At 51.6% G+C, this 14,314-nt stretch overlaps 1 protein-coding gene across 1 annotated transcript; it reads left to right on the top strand.

Annotated features, from left to right (window-relative positions):
* The first annotated feature begins 10,226 nt into the window (after nucleotides 1–10,226).
* TFF3 (trefoil factor 3) lies at nucleotides 10,227–14,098 on the top strand. Its single transcript, XM_004062853.4, has 3 exons — nucleotides 10,227–10,458; nucleotides 12,116–12,262; nucleotides 13,496–14,098. Exons 1-3 carry the CDS (start codon nucleotides 10,227–10,229, stop codon nucleotides 13,507–13,509), a joined length of 393 nt encoding a protein of 130 aa, XP_004062901.1. The 3' UTR covers nucleotides 13,510–14,098.
* The last annotated feature ends 216 nt before the right edge of the window (nucleotides 14,099–14,314 follow it).

The raw sequence follows: 14,314 nt of genomic DNA, 5'->3' as shown, positions 1-14,314 counted from the left end.
CCAGGACATTGTGTTGTTACGTTGTGGGGAATGCAGATTATGTTCTATTCCTCGGAAGATAGTTATGTTTGCCTGTTTATTTATTTTGTGTGTTTGTTTTAACAGGCAACCATCTCCATCGAATTCAAACGTCAAACTCTGCTTCTTGGGTGTCATTCAAACTTCAGTTTCTTCATCTTTAGCCAGAGTCTGTCCTGTATGTGGATGGTCCATGGGTCAGAGAGAGACTTGGGAAGGGTTTTCACTCAGAATTTGGAGCTTCTCCTCTCTAGCTCTCTCCTTTCTGGGATTCCTCCTTCGCTTTCCTGCAGCTGGGTTTGCCCTTTTCTCAGTACAGTGATTCTCCAGCCTAGAAGGACCACAGGTTTCCACTGGTGTTTTAGCCGCAACTATACAACACCCACTGTGACCTACCCTCAGGCAAAATCCCATACAGAAGTAAATTCGCAGCATTCCCTCTCCTTCTTCCAGGGTCAGCTCCCCTCCAGGATCTCAGACAGCTGTGCTTGGTTTGTTTTTCTCACTTTCCAGTGCCATCAGGCCATTGCTTTGTGCTTTTTCCAGAGTTTTCATTGTTATATCAAGAAGGGCAGGGTCTAGTATGAGCTGGTTGACTATCTCTACTTTTAGTGACTTAAAGTTTTACTTTTCACTTAGGGCCTGTAATTCACTTTGAACACTGTGGGACTTGGACAGAGGGAGGAACAGGCACTCCCGCAGTTTTGGGCACGGAGACACAGACAAGCAATCCCAACACAAATGTGGCATATTGTCATGCTCTGACATACGTGGTCATGCACAGACGGGGAAGGTACATGGATGCATGTGTGTGCATCTGGCCCTGCAATGCGTCAGGAAGCCGAGGAGCCACACAGCACAAACAGAACCGACCGCAGTACTAAGTGTCCTGGCTCAGGGGCACTGAGCACCCAGGCAGAGCTCGTCCAGCTCCCCAGGAAGCCAACCAGGGCAGAGAGGAAAACTTGTTAGTGGGTTGTTAAATTGTGGTTCTAAATTTACCTTTTTCAATGTAGATAATTAAAAATAGCTTAGCGTCATTAGGTGGGGATCTGAATTTGTCTTTTTAAACTACAGATAACTGATTGTCATGGTACCATTTATTCAATTGTCCTGTTTCCCCATTGATATCAAATATATTATCCACATTTTCTTATGTGTATGGATCTATTTCTGACCTTTCTGTTCTGTTCCAGTTGTCTGATTTTATCCCCGCACTCGTACTTCCCTGCTGTAAACACAGTAGTTTTGTAATCAGTCTTAATGTCTGATAGGATAGATATCTTCTGATTCTTCTTTTCCTCTTCCTAGGAACTGTTCTTTAAACTTTTACTAGGTATTTTTGGTCCTTTATCTTTTCATTTAAATCCTGAAGTCAGTTTGGGACATTTAATTACAATCTTCCTTGAGACTTTGATAGAAAATAAGTTGAATATATAGTTTATTTTGAGAAAATTACCACCTTTAGAATCCACGGTCTTCTCATCCTTGAATAGGCACGTCTCTGCTTCCTCAGCTCTTCTTTCAGGCCCTTCGGTAAAGTCCATAATTTGTCTGCACATCTAGTCTTCCCTTATACTCCAAAGTCTCTCATGGGAAGGAGCTACACATTTTTTGCCTTTGTTCTCTCTCACCAGAGTCTGTCACAGTTATCTGCCCAGTAGGAGCCCTCAGAAAACAAATTTAGACCTCTGTCTTTGGGTTTTCTGTCTAAATACAGAATCCAATTGTCAGAGGCATATGAACCAGAGCAACTCCATCTTAAATAGGAGCTGGGTAAATGAGGCTGAAACCTACAGAGCTGCATTCCCAGATGGTTAAGACATTCTAAGTCACAGGATGAGACAGGAGGTTAGCACAAAACACAAGTCATAAAGACCTTGCTGATAAAACAGGTTGCCGTGAAGGAGCCGGCCAAAACCCACTGAAACCAAAATGGCCACGAGAGTGACCTGTGGTCGTCCTCATTTTTACACTCCCACCCGCGCCATGACAGTTTACAAATGCCATGGCAACGTCAGAAAGTTACCTTAGATGATCTAAAAAGGGGAGGCATGAATAATCCACCCCTTGTTTGGCATATCGTCAAGAATAACCATACAAATGGGCAACCAGCAGCCCTGAGGGCTCTGTCTATGGAGCAGCCGTTCTTTTATTCCTTTACTTTCTTAATAAACTTGCTTTCTCTTTGCACTGTGAACTCGCCTTGAATTCTTTCTTGCCCAAGATCCAAGAACCCTCTCTTGGGGTTTGGATCAGGACGCCTTTCCCGTAACACAGTGAATAAATATAGTTAGAACTCTTGGTGTTGTGGGTGTTGGAGTGGAGATTTAGCTGAAACATCAAGAAACAGTAGATGTCATATTTCAAAGTGAGACAATAGACCATGAAACATCAAAAACAATTTGGCTGAGAATTGTTAGATGATTCTTCAGTATTTTGCGTCTACTGATGCTACAAAAGGTTTAAGGGAAGGGAATTTTGTAGAAAATGCTAAGTGTGAGAATTTTTAAGGAGTTGCTGATATGCTGTGAGTCTCTCTCACTGTCATCTTGCCCCAAGGGGTAAGGGTGGGGTGTGCCTGTCTCTAGTCTCAGGTCTTAGGAATGAGGTCTTAGTGGGTCCACCAAGAGAGCGTGGTGCACGTCCTCCATGGTTGGAGGCTACAGGACACCGGTTTCTTACTCCTGGGGACTCTAATATCTAGTGAGGAACAGGACGAACATTTAGGATCTGCCTGCATCCCAGAGTGTGTTGGGGTGAAGGAGGCAAAAATGTGTCCAGTGAACCACAGGTAAGCCATGGAGCTCAAGAGAACTGTGTCCGTCATCGCAGACTTTGTACAAGAGAGACACCTGAGGTGGGAGCAGACATCATCTCAGAGAAACCAAAGACAACACCACATTCCCGGGGATGGGAGGAGAAATTGATGAGCTAGTGGAAAGTGCATCCCCAGAGTCAAAGGATCTGCAGATGAGGAACCCCTGAAGACCCCCCAGAAGCAGCACATGAGATAAGGCATTTGTTTCAAGCACCTGATGGGCCCAGAGAATGTGGAGCCAACCTGGGAAACACCAGTCCAGTATAGGAAGAGCTTCCCTTCCCGGTTGCCCGTTCCCCTTACTCCCCCCTGCCCTGCCCTTGCCCCAGCCACTGTTCCTACCCCTGGAGCAGCAGGCCGGGAGAGGGAGAGGGTTCAATTTATTAATTATGGCAAATTGCAAACATATATTAAAATAGAGATAATAGTATGATGAACCCCCATCAATGAGTTTCAACAAATATCAACTTATGGCCAATCTTGTTTTATCTATACTCACTACCTCTAATTATCCTTCCTGAATTATTTTGAAGGCAGTCCCACAGATTATACGTAATATTTCAGTCTATACCTTGAAGAGATACTGATACATATAAATATTTACATCTATATGTGTGTCATATACGTAGAGTTACACACTCAAAGATCCACCCCATGCTAAAAATAACCACTAATTCCTTTATGGCATCAAATGAAAACATCTAATTTTAAGTCAAGTTCAGAATTTTGATTGTCATATGGGACTGGACATGTCAACTCCTAAATGGCAACTATGCTTAAATGGCAACAATGTTTTGTGACTTTAGAGACCATAGGATTAACTTACTTTTCTTTCCAAAAGAGAAGGAACAAATCCCCACAGAATGGGAGACAAAAACAAAGACACCTAGTGCTGCGGTTGGCCCCGTGAGTGCTGTGTGGCTCCTCAGCTCCCTGGTTGGCCCCGTGAGTGCTCTGTGGCTCCTCAGCTCCCCGACCCATTGCAGGGCCAGATGCACACACATGCATCCATGTACCTTCCCCATCTGTGCACGACCACGTATATCAGGACATGACGCTATGCCACACGTGTGTTGGGATCATCTGACTGTGTCTCCGTTTCCAAAGCTGGGGGGGGGGGTGCCTGTTCCTCCCTCTGTCCTAGTTCCACAGTGATAAAGTCTCTGGAAATGACTACAGCCCAGTGGGGGGCTTGTGGAATGTCCTCTTGGCAGGGGGTCCTGGTCCCAGTTTGCCAGGCACACTCCCTGGCCACACCTCTTGTCGTGGCATCATTATTCACAGCACCTCCACTCACCTGTCTGAAAAGTGTCCTGGCTTTGACAACCTCTCACAGGGCTGCCTCTCTGTCCCGCTGTGCCCTGGGCATGAGCTGCCGCGTGCCCTGCCCTCCATCGGGCAGAGCCCAGCCCAAGCCCCACCAGAACGCGAGAGTCCCGGAGCCTTCACCAGCCAGTGTTGTCTTTGCTTCCCCTGAGACAAGGAAATGGGAATGAAAGAGTCCACTGGGGATAATTCTGGTGACAGGGGAGTTTGGGAAGGGATCAAATACATGTCTGGGGATTGATGATAGCCAGGGACTCGTGGAGACCAGCAATTGGATGGGTGCCGGGAAGGACAAAGGCCTAGCCCTGGCGATGTGTGGGGTCAAAGCCATCCAGGCGGCCGAGTAGACCCGTGGTCCTGGCTGGGGGGCACTGAGCACCCGGGCAGAGCTCATCCAGGGCCCCAGGGAGCCAGGCCAGGGCAGGAAGGGAGAGGTCACCATGAGACAAGCCATTGGGATCGTTCAGTGTGTCCTTCCTTTCCCTCTCCCCTCACACCAGAAAGCACAGGCTGAACAGACCCTGCTGCCAGGTGCCCCTTGTGTGTGAGGGTCCTGGGCCATCATAACCAGCACCGCAAGCTGGGTGGTTTAAACAACAGACGTTTATTCTTGTTTATTCTCTCTCAGCTCTGGAGGTCAGAAGTCCAAGGTCAAGGTGTCACAGGGCCTTCTCTCTCTGAAGGCTCCAGGGAAGGGTCCTGCCTGCCTCTTCTGGCTCTCGGGGGTGCTGAAGTCCCCAGCCTCCTTGGCTTGCAGGCATATCACTCGGTCTCTGCCCCGGTTGCCATCGCCATGTGGCCTCCCCGCCCCATTTGTGCTCACATCTGCACCCCTGTGTGTGTCTCAGTGTTTCTTCTCTTCTTATAATGACACTAGTCATATTGGATTTAGGGCCCACCCTACTCCATCTAGACCAGGCCAGATGGCGAGCGGATCCATCTAGACCGAGGGTGTCCAGTCTTCTGGCTTCCCTGGGTCACACCAGAAGAAGAAGAATTGTCTTGGGCCACACATCAAATACACTAACACTAAAGATAGTTGATGAGCCAAAAAAAAAAAAAAAACCGCAAAAAAAAATCTCATAACATTTTAAGAAAGTTTACGGATTTGTGTAGGGCCGTCTTCAAAGCCATCCTGGGTTGCATGCGGCAGACAGACCTCACATTGAACAAACTTGATCTAGACCTTATCTTAGTTTAATTACAACTGCAAAAACTTTATTTCCAAATAAGGTTACATTCCGAGGTTTCAGGAGGGACGTGAATTTTGGGGAGGACACCCTTCAACTCAATGTACCTGGGAATCACTTGGTGATAAAGGCTTGACTCACAGGAATGAGCCAAGTCCAAGGGCCGAGAGTGGCTGCGTCTTCCCAGTCTCGTGGTGGGAGGACCTGGCTCCCCATGGGGTCCCCTGTGCTGTCTGGGGCTGTTGAACTTGGCTGCCTGCCTGCACCAATGCATTCAGGGACTGTCTGTGAGAACTGCATGCCATCAGCCCAGGTCTGGTACAAGAGGGGCTCCCAGCTGTCGGCCGAGGACTGGCTCAGTGCAGGACTGCAGACTGGAGTGCGTCACACGGAAGGTGAGGTGACACCTTGCCTCCGGTGCCTGGGTGAGGGCCTTGCACCCTCCTCTCAGGCTCTGCTTCCTGGTAGAGCAGGTCTGGCTGCTGGGGAAGGGCCCATCTGGGTCCAGCAGGTGGGGCTGCGGGTGAGGTGCTCCTGTCCACGGCGGTCAGCTGCATTATTTCTGGCTGTCAGTCCATGCCTTTCTGGGAACCTTTCCTGTCCCTTGCACGTGGGGCTGATGCAACGGTCCCAAACCCACAGATGCTCTGGATTTAGAGGGCTCTGTGGCTGCTTCTCAAGACGAGTGGCTGAAACATCACCAAGTGCTCCTTGAGCTGCACAAGGGAACCCTGGAGCCCATGCCCCCTCCCGAGCCCACTGGGCCGCTCTGTGTTCTGACCTTCCTGTTCTACGTGTGGTGGTGGCATTTGCACTGCTCCTGGTCCCCCACCCCCATTTGTCCTCAGTGGACTATGTGTCAAGACAGAAGCATCCTTGAATGGGTCACTGCGTTTGCCTCCCCAGAGCACCTACATTCAGGTCGTGATGACTCAGGAAGGGTCTTGGAGCCTCTCTCAGGGAGGCAGGAGGAAGTTCTGTGCAGAGCGAGGGGTGGCACCCATGGCAGCTGCAGACCGAGAGACAGCTGGGCAGCAGGGTGCTCCTGGGAGGCGTGCAGCCCTGGGCCATCCACGGGTGCTGATTAGCACAACTTCCTACTTCCTTCCTCCATCGGACTGTCTGCTGCTTGAGTAATCGAGTGACAATACCGGAAAACTGAGCGGTGATGCAGACCCTATAACCTGCATGTGCCACATCAACTCTGAGTTTTCTGTGGGGCAGTGAGTTAGTAGTGCAAAGTAGGCAGTGTTATGGCCTTACCTGCCCCTCTGCACTTTGGGAGGCTGAGGCAGGCAAATCACTTGAGGTTAGGAGTTTGAGACCAGCCTGGCCAACATGGTGAAACCCCAGCTCTACTAAAAATTCAAAAATTAGCCGGTTGTGGTGGCATGCACCTGTAATCCTAGCACTTTGGGAGGCCAAGAGAGATGGGTTGCCTGAAGTGAGGAGTTCGAGACCAGCTTTCCAACATGGTGAAACCCTGTCTCTACTAAAAATACAAAAATTAGCCAAGTGTGGTGGCATGCACCTGTAATCCCAGCTATTTGGGAGGCTGAGGCAGGAGGATCGCTTAAGCCTGGGAGGTGTAGGCTGTAGTGAGCTGAGGTCGAACCACTGTACTCCAGCCTGGGTGATGAGAGAGAAACCCTGTCTCAAAATAAAATAAATAAAATAAAACAAAATAAAATAAAATAACATAAAATAAAATAAAATGAAATGAAATGTGCCCCTCTGACCTTCACCCCTCCCATCTGGTGAACTTGTACTCATCCCTCAAGACCTAGTCAGATTTCACCCCACTCTGCCAGCTCTAATACTGCACCACAATTCATGCTTGAAGGCTTGTTCCTCCTCACCAGCCTGTGAGTTCTGAGGGCAGGGGCTCTGCCTGATGTTCTGGGGCTCCCACATCTGCAGGCCGAGTGCCTGACCTGGGACCCATGCTCAGCTCCTGGGATGACCCACACCCCCACACCGCACACAGCTGAAGAGGCTGCTGCAGGGATGCGGGATGCAGCTCCCAAGGAGGAAGGGGAGAGGCTCCTTTAGAGCCAGTCCTGCTCACCCCCAGGTCTTGGGCTGCCCAGGGGAGCCACCTGTCTGGGTGGGGTCTGATGCCCACTACCGCACGGCCTACAGCTCTGACAACAGCTCTGCTTTTCCTCTGGAACTGGAACTCCCCCAGGGGAACAGGGTGGCTTGGGAAGATTGTGGGAATGCAGGCTCTGGAAGGCAGGGTGGGCTCTCCCGTGCCATCCTCTGTTCCTGTACAGAGCCCAGGGCTCCTGGGGAGGGGGGTCCTAGAACAGAGACAGGGGACACACACGGGACTCCCCATCGCCCTCTCCAGAGGTGCAGCCCAAATACCCCTTCTCTGAGAAGCCTGTGCGTCTCCATCTGGCGGCACCAAGCTCTGGCCCCCTTGCCACAGCCTTTGCTCCTACCAGAGCCGGGACCAGGAATCCTCTCCTCTGCCATCATGGTTGATCCAGCACACCCGGCAGGTGGTCAGTGTGTGTCCCAGGCACCTGGCTGGGCGGTGTAGCACCACTTCATGCTGTCCTGCAGGGTGAGCACCCTGTGACAGGTAGGGAAACTGAGGTACAGATGGGACGTGACTTGCCCAAGGTCAGGCAGTGCAGGACTTGGGACCCAGTCTTGGCTTCACCATCTTAACTCTGACATGATCCCGTCTCCCTTTGCGGGGGGACTCTTCAAGGACAAGAATGTGTCACCTTTGTTATTCCTTCCCCAGCCCTAAACCCTGGGTGTGGGCAGTAGGAGCTCAGTCAACATTCACTGAGTTAAACCGAAGCAAACCCCAGCAGGGTTCTCGGTGCTGGCCGCAGAGAAGAATCATAGGCGGCAGAACCACCTGTCGGGGCGGGGCCCAGGCATTGATATTCTCCCCACTCCAGGCAATTTTGAGTGCGGCAGGTGGAGACCACAGCATCTGCAGAAGCCCCTTGCGGGGGTCCTTCCCCAGCAGGTCATGAGGGCTGGAGGGGCAGCAGTCTGTTCCTGGGGTGTTTGCACCCTCCTGGAACTCAGCCCTGCACCACGACCTGGCCTGGCCTCTGGGTACTAGGGGCACTGGGAAGGCAGGGAGATCTCACCAGATCCCCCAGGGATTTCCCCTACAATGACCTTTTTAATAACATGAAAATCCTGCTGTCCATTGATGAACCTGGGTCCGCTGTCTCCCAGAAAAAGTGAGTGCCCCGAAAACAAGGCAGGCAACGCTCTTTCCTTCTTCCTCCTTTGCTGGCCTCAGTGGGAGTGGCACATCAGAGGCCAGGGGCCCTCAAATCCATCCACAAAGGGCGTGCTGAGTGCAAGGGTGAGGCCTGGGAGTCACAGGGCAGGACACATCCTGGTGCCCAGCACGTACGCCATCGGGCTCCCATGGGTCACTCGGGGAAGGGCAGTTTGTGGACGCACCCTTGGAGGCTCAAGGCCGCCCTGCACACACCACCGGGGACCCCAGCTGCAGGCTAAATCCGAGCAGCCAGGCGCTCCCATTTCTAGGGGTGATAAACCAAGTCCACCCTTCAGACACAGGCTCCTGGAAGGGCCAGTGGGGGTCATCAAAATGCCTCCCTGGAAAAGAAACACGGAGAACACAAAATCTAGGAGCCCGTTTTCCTGGAATGAGATTAGTCTCTTGCCCACTACCAGCCAGTCCACTGCAGAAGGTTGGGGGGTTGGGGGGTGCTGCGGATGCCAAGGGCGGAGGCTTAGGGTCCTGGGAGTGGGTTAAATACCAGCTATACCAGGGATACTGGAGTAACCTCTGATAGGCACCGGAAACGTTGAGTCTTAGTTTCTTCATCTGGAAAATGGATATAATCATCGCTGTCTCATCTGATATGTTGTTGTAAAACAATTCCTGAGATGTAGTCTTTAGTTTTTAAAAGAGCACGCTGGGCAAAGGTGGAGAGTCAGTTCCTGTTTGTGTTAAAAATGTGGCCGAGTGCAGTGGCTCACGCCTGTAATCCTGACACTTTGGGAGGCCAAGGAAGGCAGATCACTTGAGTCCAGGAGTTTGAGACCAGCCTGGCTGACATGGCGACACCTGGTCTCTAAAAAAATACAAAATATTAGCTGGACACATGCCTGTGGCCCAGCTACTTAGGAGGCTGAGGTGGGAGGATCACTTGAGCCCCGCGGGGGTGGGGTCTCAGTGAGTTGAGATTGTGCCACTGCACTCCAGCCTGGGTAACAGAGCAAGACCCTGTCTCCAAACAAACAAACAAACAAACAAAACAAACAAAAAAAACGTGCTTAGATCCAGAGAGAAAAATTCTGAAAGGATACCTACAAAAGTGTTCACAATAGATCAATAGATGCCTCTGGATAGGAAAGGCTCTTTTGTATTATTTGATTTTAAAAATCTGTTATGTGTACCATGTTTTTACTAACATATTTTCAATCAATTCATTTCATCCACTTATTAAAATGTAGTTAATAATTTTTAGGGGAGAAAGCAAAAAGGAAAGACAAGGAATCTCTGTGTTTCAGGAGTTGTGAGAGAGCCGCAGGGTCTTCACTCACTCAGAGCTGCCTGTCTCCGAGGCTGATCTGGGATGAAGCAGCCTGGGGCTCTCTTGTCATGGGACCAGGGGTGTTCTGAGGGCTCCTGGCTGGGAGGCTGAGATGGACACCACACCCTGGTCCTGCCACCCCACATGGCTCCTGCACTCTACACCAGGACAGGCTAGGAGGGCAATTGACACATGTCCGCTCCCCAGTAGAGGACCCGGAACCAGAACTGGAATCCGCCCTTACCGCTTGCTGCCAAAACAGTGGGGGCTGAACTGACGTCTCCCCTTTGGGAGAGAAAAACTGTCTGGGAGCTTGACAAAGGCATGCAGGAGAGAACAGGAGCAGCCACAGCCAGGAGGGAGAGCCATCCCCAAGCAAACAATCCAGAGCAGCTGTGCAAACAACGGTGCATAAATGAGGCCTCCTGGACCATGAAGCGAGTCCTGAGCTGCGTCCCGGAGCCCACGGTGGTCATGGCTGCCAGAGCGCTCTGCATGCTGGGGCTGGTCCTGGCTTTGCTGTCCTCCAGCTCTGCTGAGGAGTACGTGGGCCTGTGTGAGTACTGCCCTGACTGCCCCGGTGGCAGGGTGGGCGTGAAAGGAAGGGATCCAGGATAAGGGGGGATTCTGCATCCATTTAATAATGGCCACCTGTCACATATACACTTTTTCCTGCGCTAGCCGTTTGAAGTGGGTCTTTATTGTCCCCATTTCACAGACAAGGAAACTGAGGCTCAGAGAAAGTTAACAACTTATCTAAGGCAGCCCTGCCCAGTCTGTGTTGAAATCAGGGTTTGAGCCTGAGCCCATCCCCTATGACCCCATAGCCATCTTTGCTGGAGATTTCTAAATTACAATATAGGTCTTTATGCATTGTTTCCACATTTACAAAGAAAAAGGAAAGATGCAGGAGAAAAACCCTGACTTCAGAACACTGTCAATACCTGCAGGCATAAGGTTCATTTAGCCATTGCATAGCAACCCTGCCACGGGGTGTGGCTGCTCCATTAACCCAAGTTTGAAGGAATGAGGGTATGGCTTTTATCTGGGTGTCTTCTGAGCAGGATCAAAGGCAGTGGTTCCCGAACTTGCAGCCCATTAGAATCACCTGGAGAGCTTTACAAATCCTAATGCTTGGGGCACACCAGTTACATCAGGGCATCTCCGGGCAAGAGCCAGGCCTCAGTTGTTTTGTTTTGAGATAGCCTCGCTTTGTCACTCAGGCTGGAGTGCAGTGGCACAATCTCAGCTCACTGCAACCTCCGCTTCCTGGGTTCAAGCAATTCTTGTGCCTCGGCTTCAAGTAGCTGGGATTACAGGCATGCACCACCATGCCCAGCTAATTTTTTGGATTTTTAGTAGAGACGGAGTTTCGCTATGTTGGCCAAGCTGGTCTCAAACTCCTGGCCTCAAGTGATCCTCCTGCCTTGGCCTCCCAAAGTGCTGGGATTACAGGTGTAAGCCACCATGCCCAGCCAACGTCAGTCATTTTTAAAGCTCTGCAGCTGATTCCAGTGTGAGCGAAGTTTGGATGCCAGGAGGATAAGCAATTACGGACTGGGAGCAAGAGAAGGGAATTTAAGACACTGCACGTGATTGCCATTTTCCTAAGGAAATAGTTCATTAATGAAATGCAGTGAACTTCTGCTGCACATACAGACATAGAGGCTTGCCTGAAACATGAAAATATTGGGGACTGAAGGATGTCCCGGGAGGGTGGGACATGCTCAACAATTCAGGAAGGGGAGATGCAGAAAAAAGTGAAAAGCAGGCAGCATGCGTTGCAATGATCTCTATGGTGTGTGCGTCTCCCGTCACGGTTTTCATTTAAAACAAAGGGGCAAGGTTTTGTTGGTCAAACAATGAAGGGGAACTTTGTTTCTGGGTTCAAGGGACCCCAGATTCCCCAGGGGTTCCTGCCAGCTGGAAGGTACCCAGGTCCGCATGTGACTTCCCGAGAAGGTGATAAGAGCGTGCCAAGGAGAAAGACACTTAGGCAAATGGCCAGAGTCCCTGAGCTGAGCATTTAACAGACTGCCTCTCTTTAAATATTCACAGGGAAAGTGCATCTTCCTAAGGGCAAGGGTTTCAGCAGTGGTTGAACTCGGCGGGGTGGGGCGGAGTGGGAGGATGCAAACTTGCAAAGTGAAGCAAACACACTCACCGCAGCCCAGCAAGGGCTCTGGCAGCTGACGGGGCTTTTTCTGGGACAGCTGCAAACCAGTGTGCCGTGCCAGCCAAGGACAGGGTGGACTGCGGCTACCCCCAGGTCACCCCAAAGGAGTGCAACAACCGGGGCTGCTGCTTTGACTCCAGGATCCCTGGAGTGCCTTGGTGTTTCAAGCCCCTGCAGGAAGCAGGTAAGGCCCCAGTGGCATCGTGGTCTGGGCCCAGCCCCAAAAGGCAGGGGGTCTCAGGGCCTCCCTGTCCTTTCTGGGCTGGAGATGGAGGCACAAGGACCCCAGGAAGCCACACACACACACCTGTTCCAAGGCCTCAGAGCAGAGGCTTCACACTTAGGGCAGCCATGGCCAGGGGCTGTCTTCTTCTGTCCCCTTTACGTAAAACATAAAAGCAATTGTTTCAAAAAGGTGTTCAAAATGATGGCATCGCATAGAGGGAACTAATTTAGTAACTATTCTTGAGAGAAGTGGAAACGCATAGGTGTGGAAAGCCGGGCCGACTTTTGGGCTGTTTTTGCAAACCGGCCCCCCAGAGTCTTGTCATTTGTGGCATCCCCTCCACAGATGGCAGGCGGTGCCAGCCCTGGGCGTCAGGCCTCGGTGCCACACCCCAACTCCCCCACTCTGCCCCCCACAAGGGTCATCTCCTCTCCCTCTCTCTGCTGTGGTGGAGGGCAGGTGCAGGGCAACCACCCTGGGGGTTCCCTCCCCAGGGGCGGAGACCCTGTGTGCTGTGCGGGTAACAGATGGCCCTGCACGTGGGTTTGCCACCCTGGCTCCACCAGGCTTAGCTGCCCCACATCGTGGGTGGGGCGATCGGCTATAAGCCATCTGCCATGTCCAAGTGCCAGCTCAGCCCCCACGAAGGCCGCACCTGCGTGAGGTACCTTCCTGGAACCAGCATCCAGAGGGGCCTCTCTTGCCCTTTGTCCTAGGGTGAAATGCGGGAGGCTGAGTCCTGCTGGCCCCGGCTCCCTGATCAATGATGGGCCCCTGCCCAGGGCCTCCCTTCACCCTCCCCAGCAAGTCCAGGGTGGGGGTGGGGTTGGAGGTGGGGGTGGGGGTGGGGGTCCAGAGAAGGCCAGGAGAGAGAGGGGTCTGTCGACTGTCCACTGCCGGTCCTGTTCCTTCGGCTCCACTGGAATTACACTCTCCTCTGAGTGCCAGCCATGGCCCTGCCAAGGCCCATCTCGCTTGTTATCTGCCTGATCCCTGGGTCCCACTATCTTGCTTAGCAACCCGAGGTGGGAATCTTGGCTATTCCCCCATGTGGTGGGGACTCAACACTCCCCGGTGACTCTGGGGAGGAGGCAGCACTAGGTGCTGGCCTTGGAGCCTGCCCTGACCTTGGGAAGCTGGGCAGCGTGGGTGGAGAGAGACTGCTCACACAAGCCTTTGCTCTGTTTGCAGAATGCACCTTCTGAGGCACCTCCAGCTGCCCCCGGCCGGGGGATGCGAGGCTCAGAGCACCCTTGCCCGGCTGTGATTGCTGCTGGGAGCTGTTCATCTCAGCTTTTCTGTCCATTTGCTCCTGGCAAGCGCTTCTGCTGAAAGTTCATGTCTGGAGCCTGATGTCTTAACAAATAAAGGTCCCATGCTCCGCCCGAGGACAGTTCTTCGTGCCTGAGACTTTCCGAGGTTGTGCTTTATTTCTGCTGTGTCGTGGGAGAGGGTGGGAGGGTGTCAGGGGAGGGTCTGCCCAGGCCTCAAGGGCAGGAAAAGACTCCCTAAAGAGCTGCAGTGCATGCAAGGATATTTTGAATCCAGACTGGCACCCACGTCACAGGAAAGCCTAGGAACACTGTAAGTGCCGCTTCCTCGGGAAAGCAGAAAAAATACATTTCAGGTAGAAGTTTTCAAAAATCACAAGTCTTTCTTGGTGAAGACAGCAAGCCAATAAAACTATCTTCCAAAGTGGTCCTTTATTTCACAACCGCTCTCGCTACTGTTCAATACTTGTACTATTCCTGGGTTTTGTTTCTTTGTACAGTAAACATTATGAACAAACTGGCACTTTTTTGTATTTGTTTGCTAATTAAGTTTAAACATCTGTGACACATTGGGTGGCCTTCTTTTCTCTTTTTTAAAAAAATGGATGCAGCTATAGGAAATGAATGAGCTGGTGGCAGTGGGGATTCCATCTCACGTCCTCATGAAGGCTTATCCACTTCTGGACCTGAGTGTGGTTCTCTCCCCATCGCACTGTCCTGGGACACGGCAGCTCTCCAC

Source organism: Gorilla gorilla, chromosome 22, assembly GCF_029281585.2.
Source record: "Gorilla gorilla gorilla isolate KB3781 chromosome 22, NHGRI_mGorGor1-v2.1_pri, whole genome shotgun sequence".
Classification (NCBI taxonomy): domain Eukaryota; kingdom Metazoa; phylum Chordata; class Mammalia; order Primates; family Hominidae; genus Gorilla; species Gorilla gorilla.
This window is presented reverse-complemented; position numbering and strand designations above follow the sequence as displayed.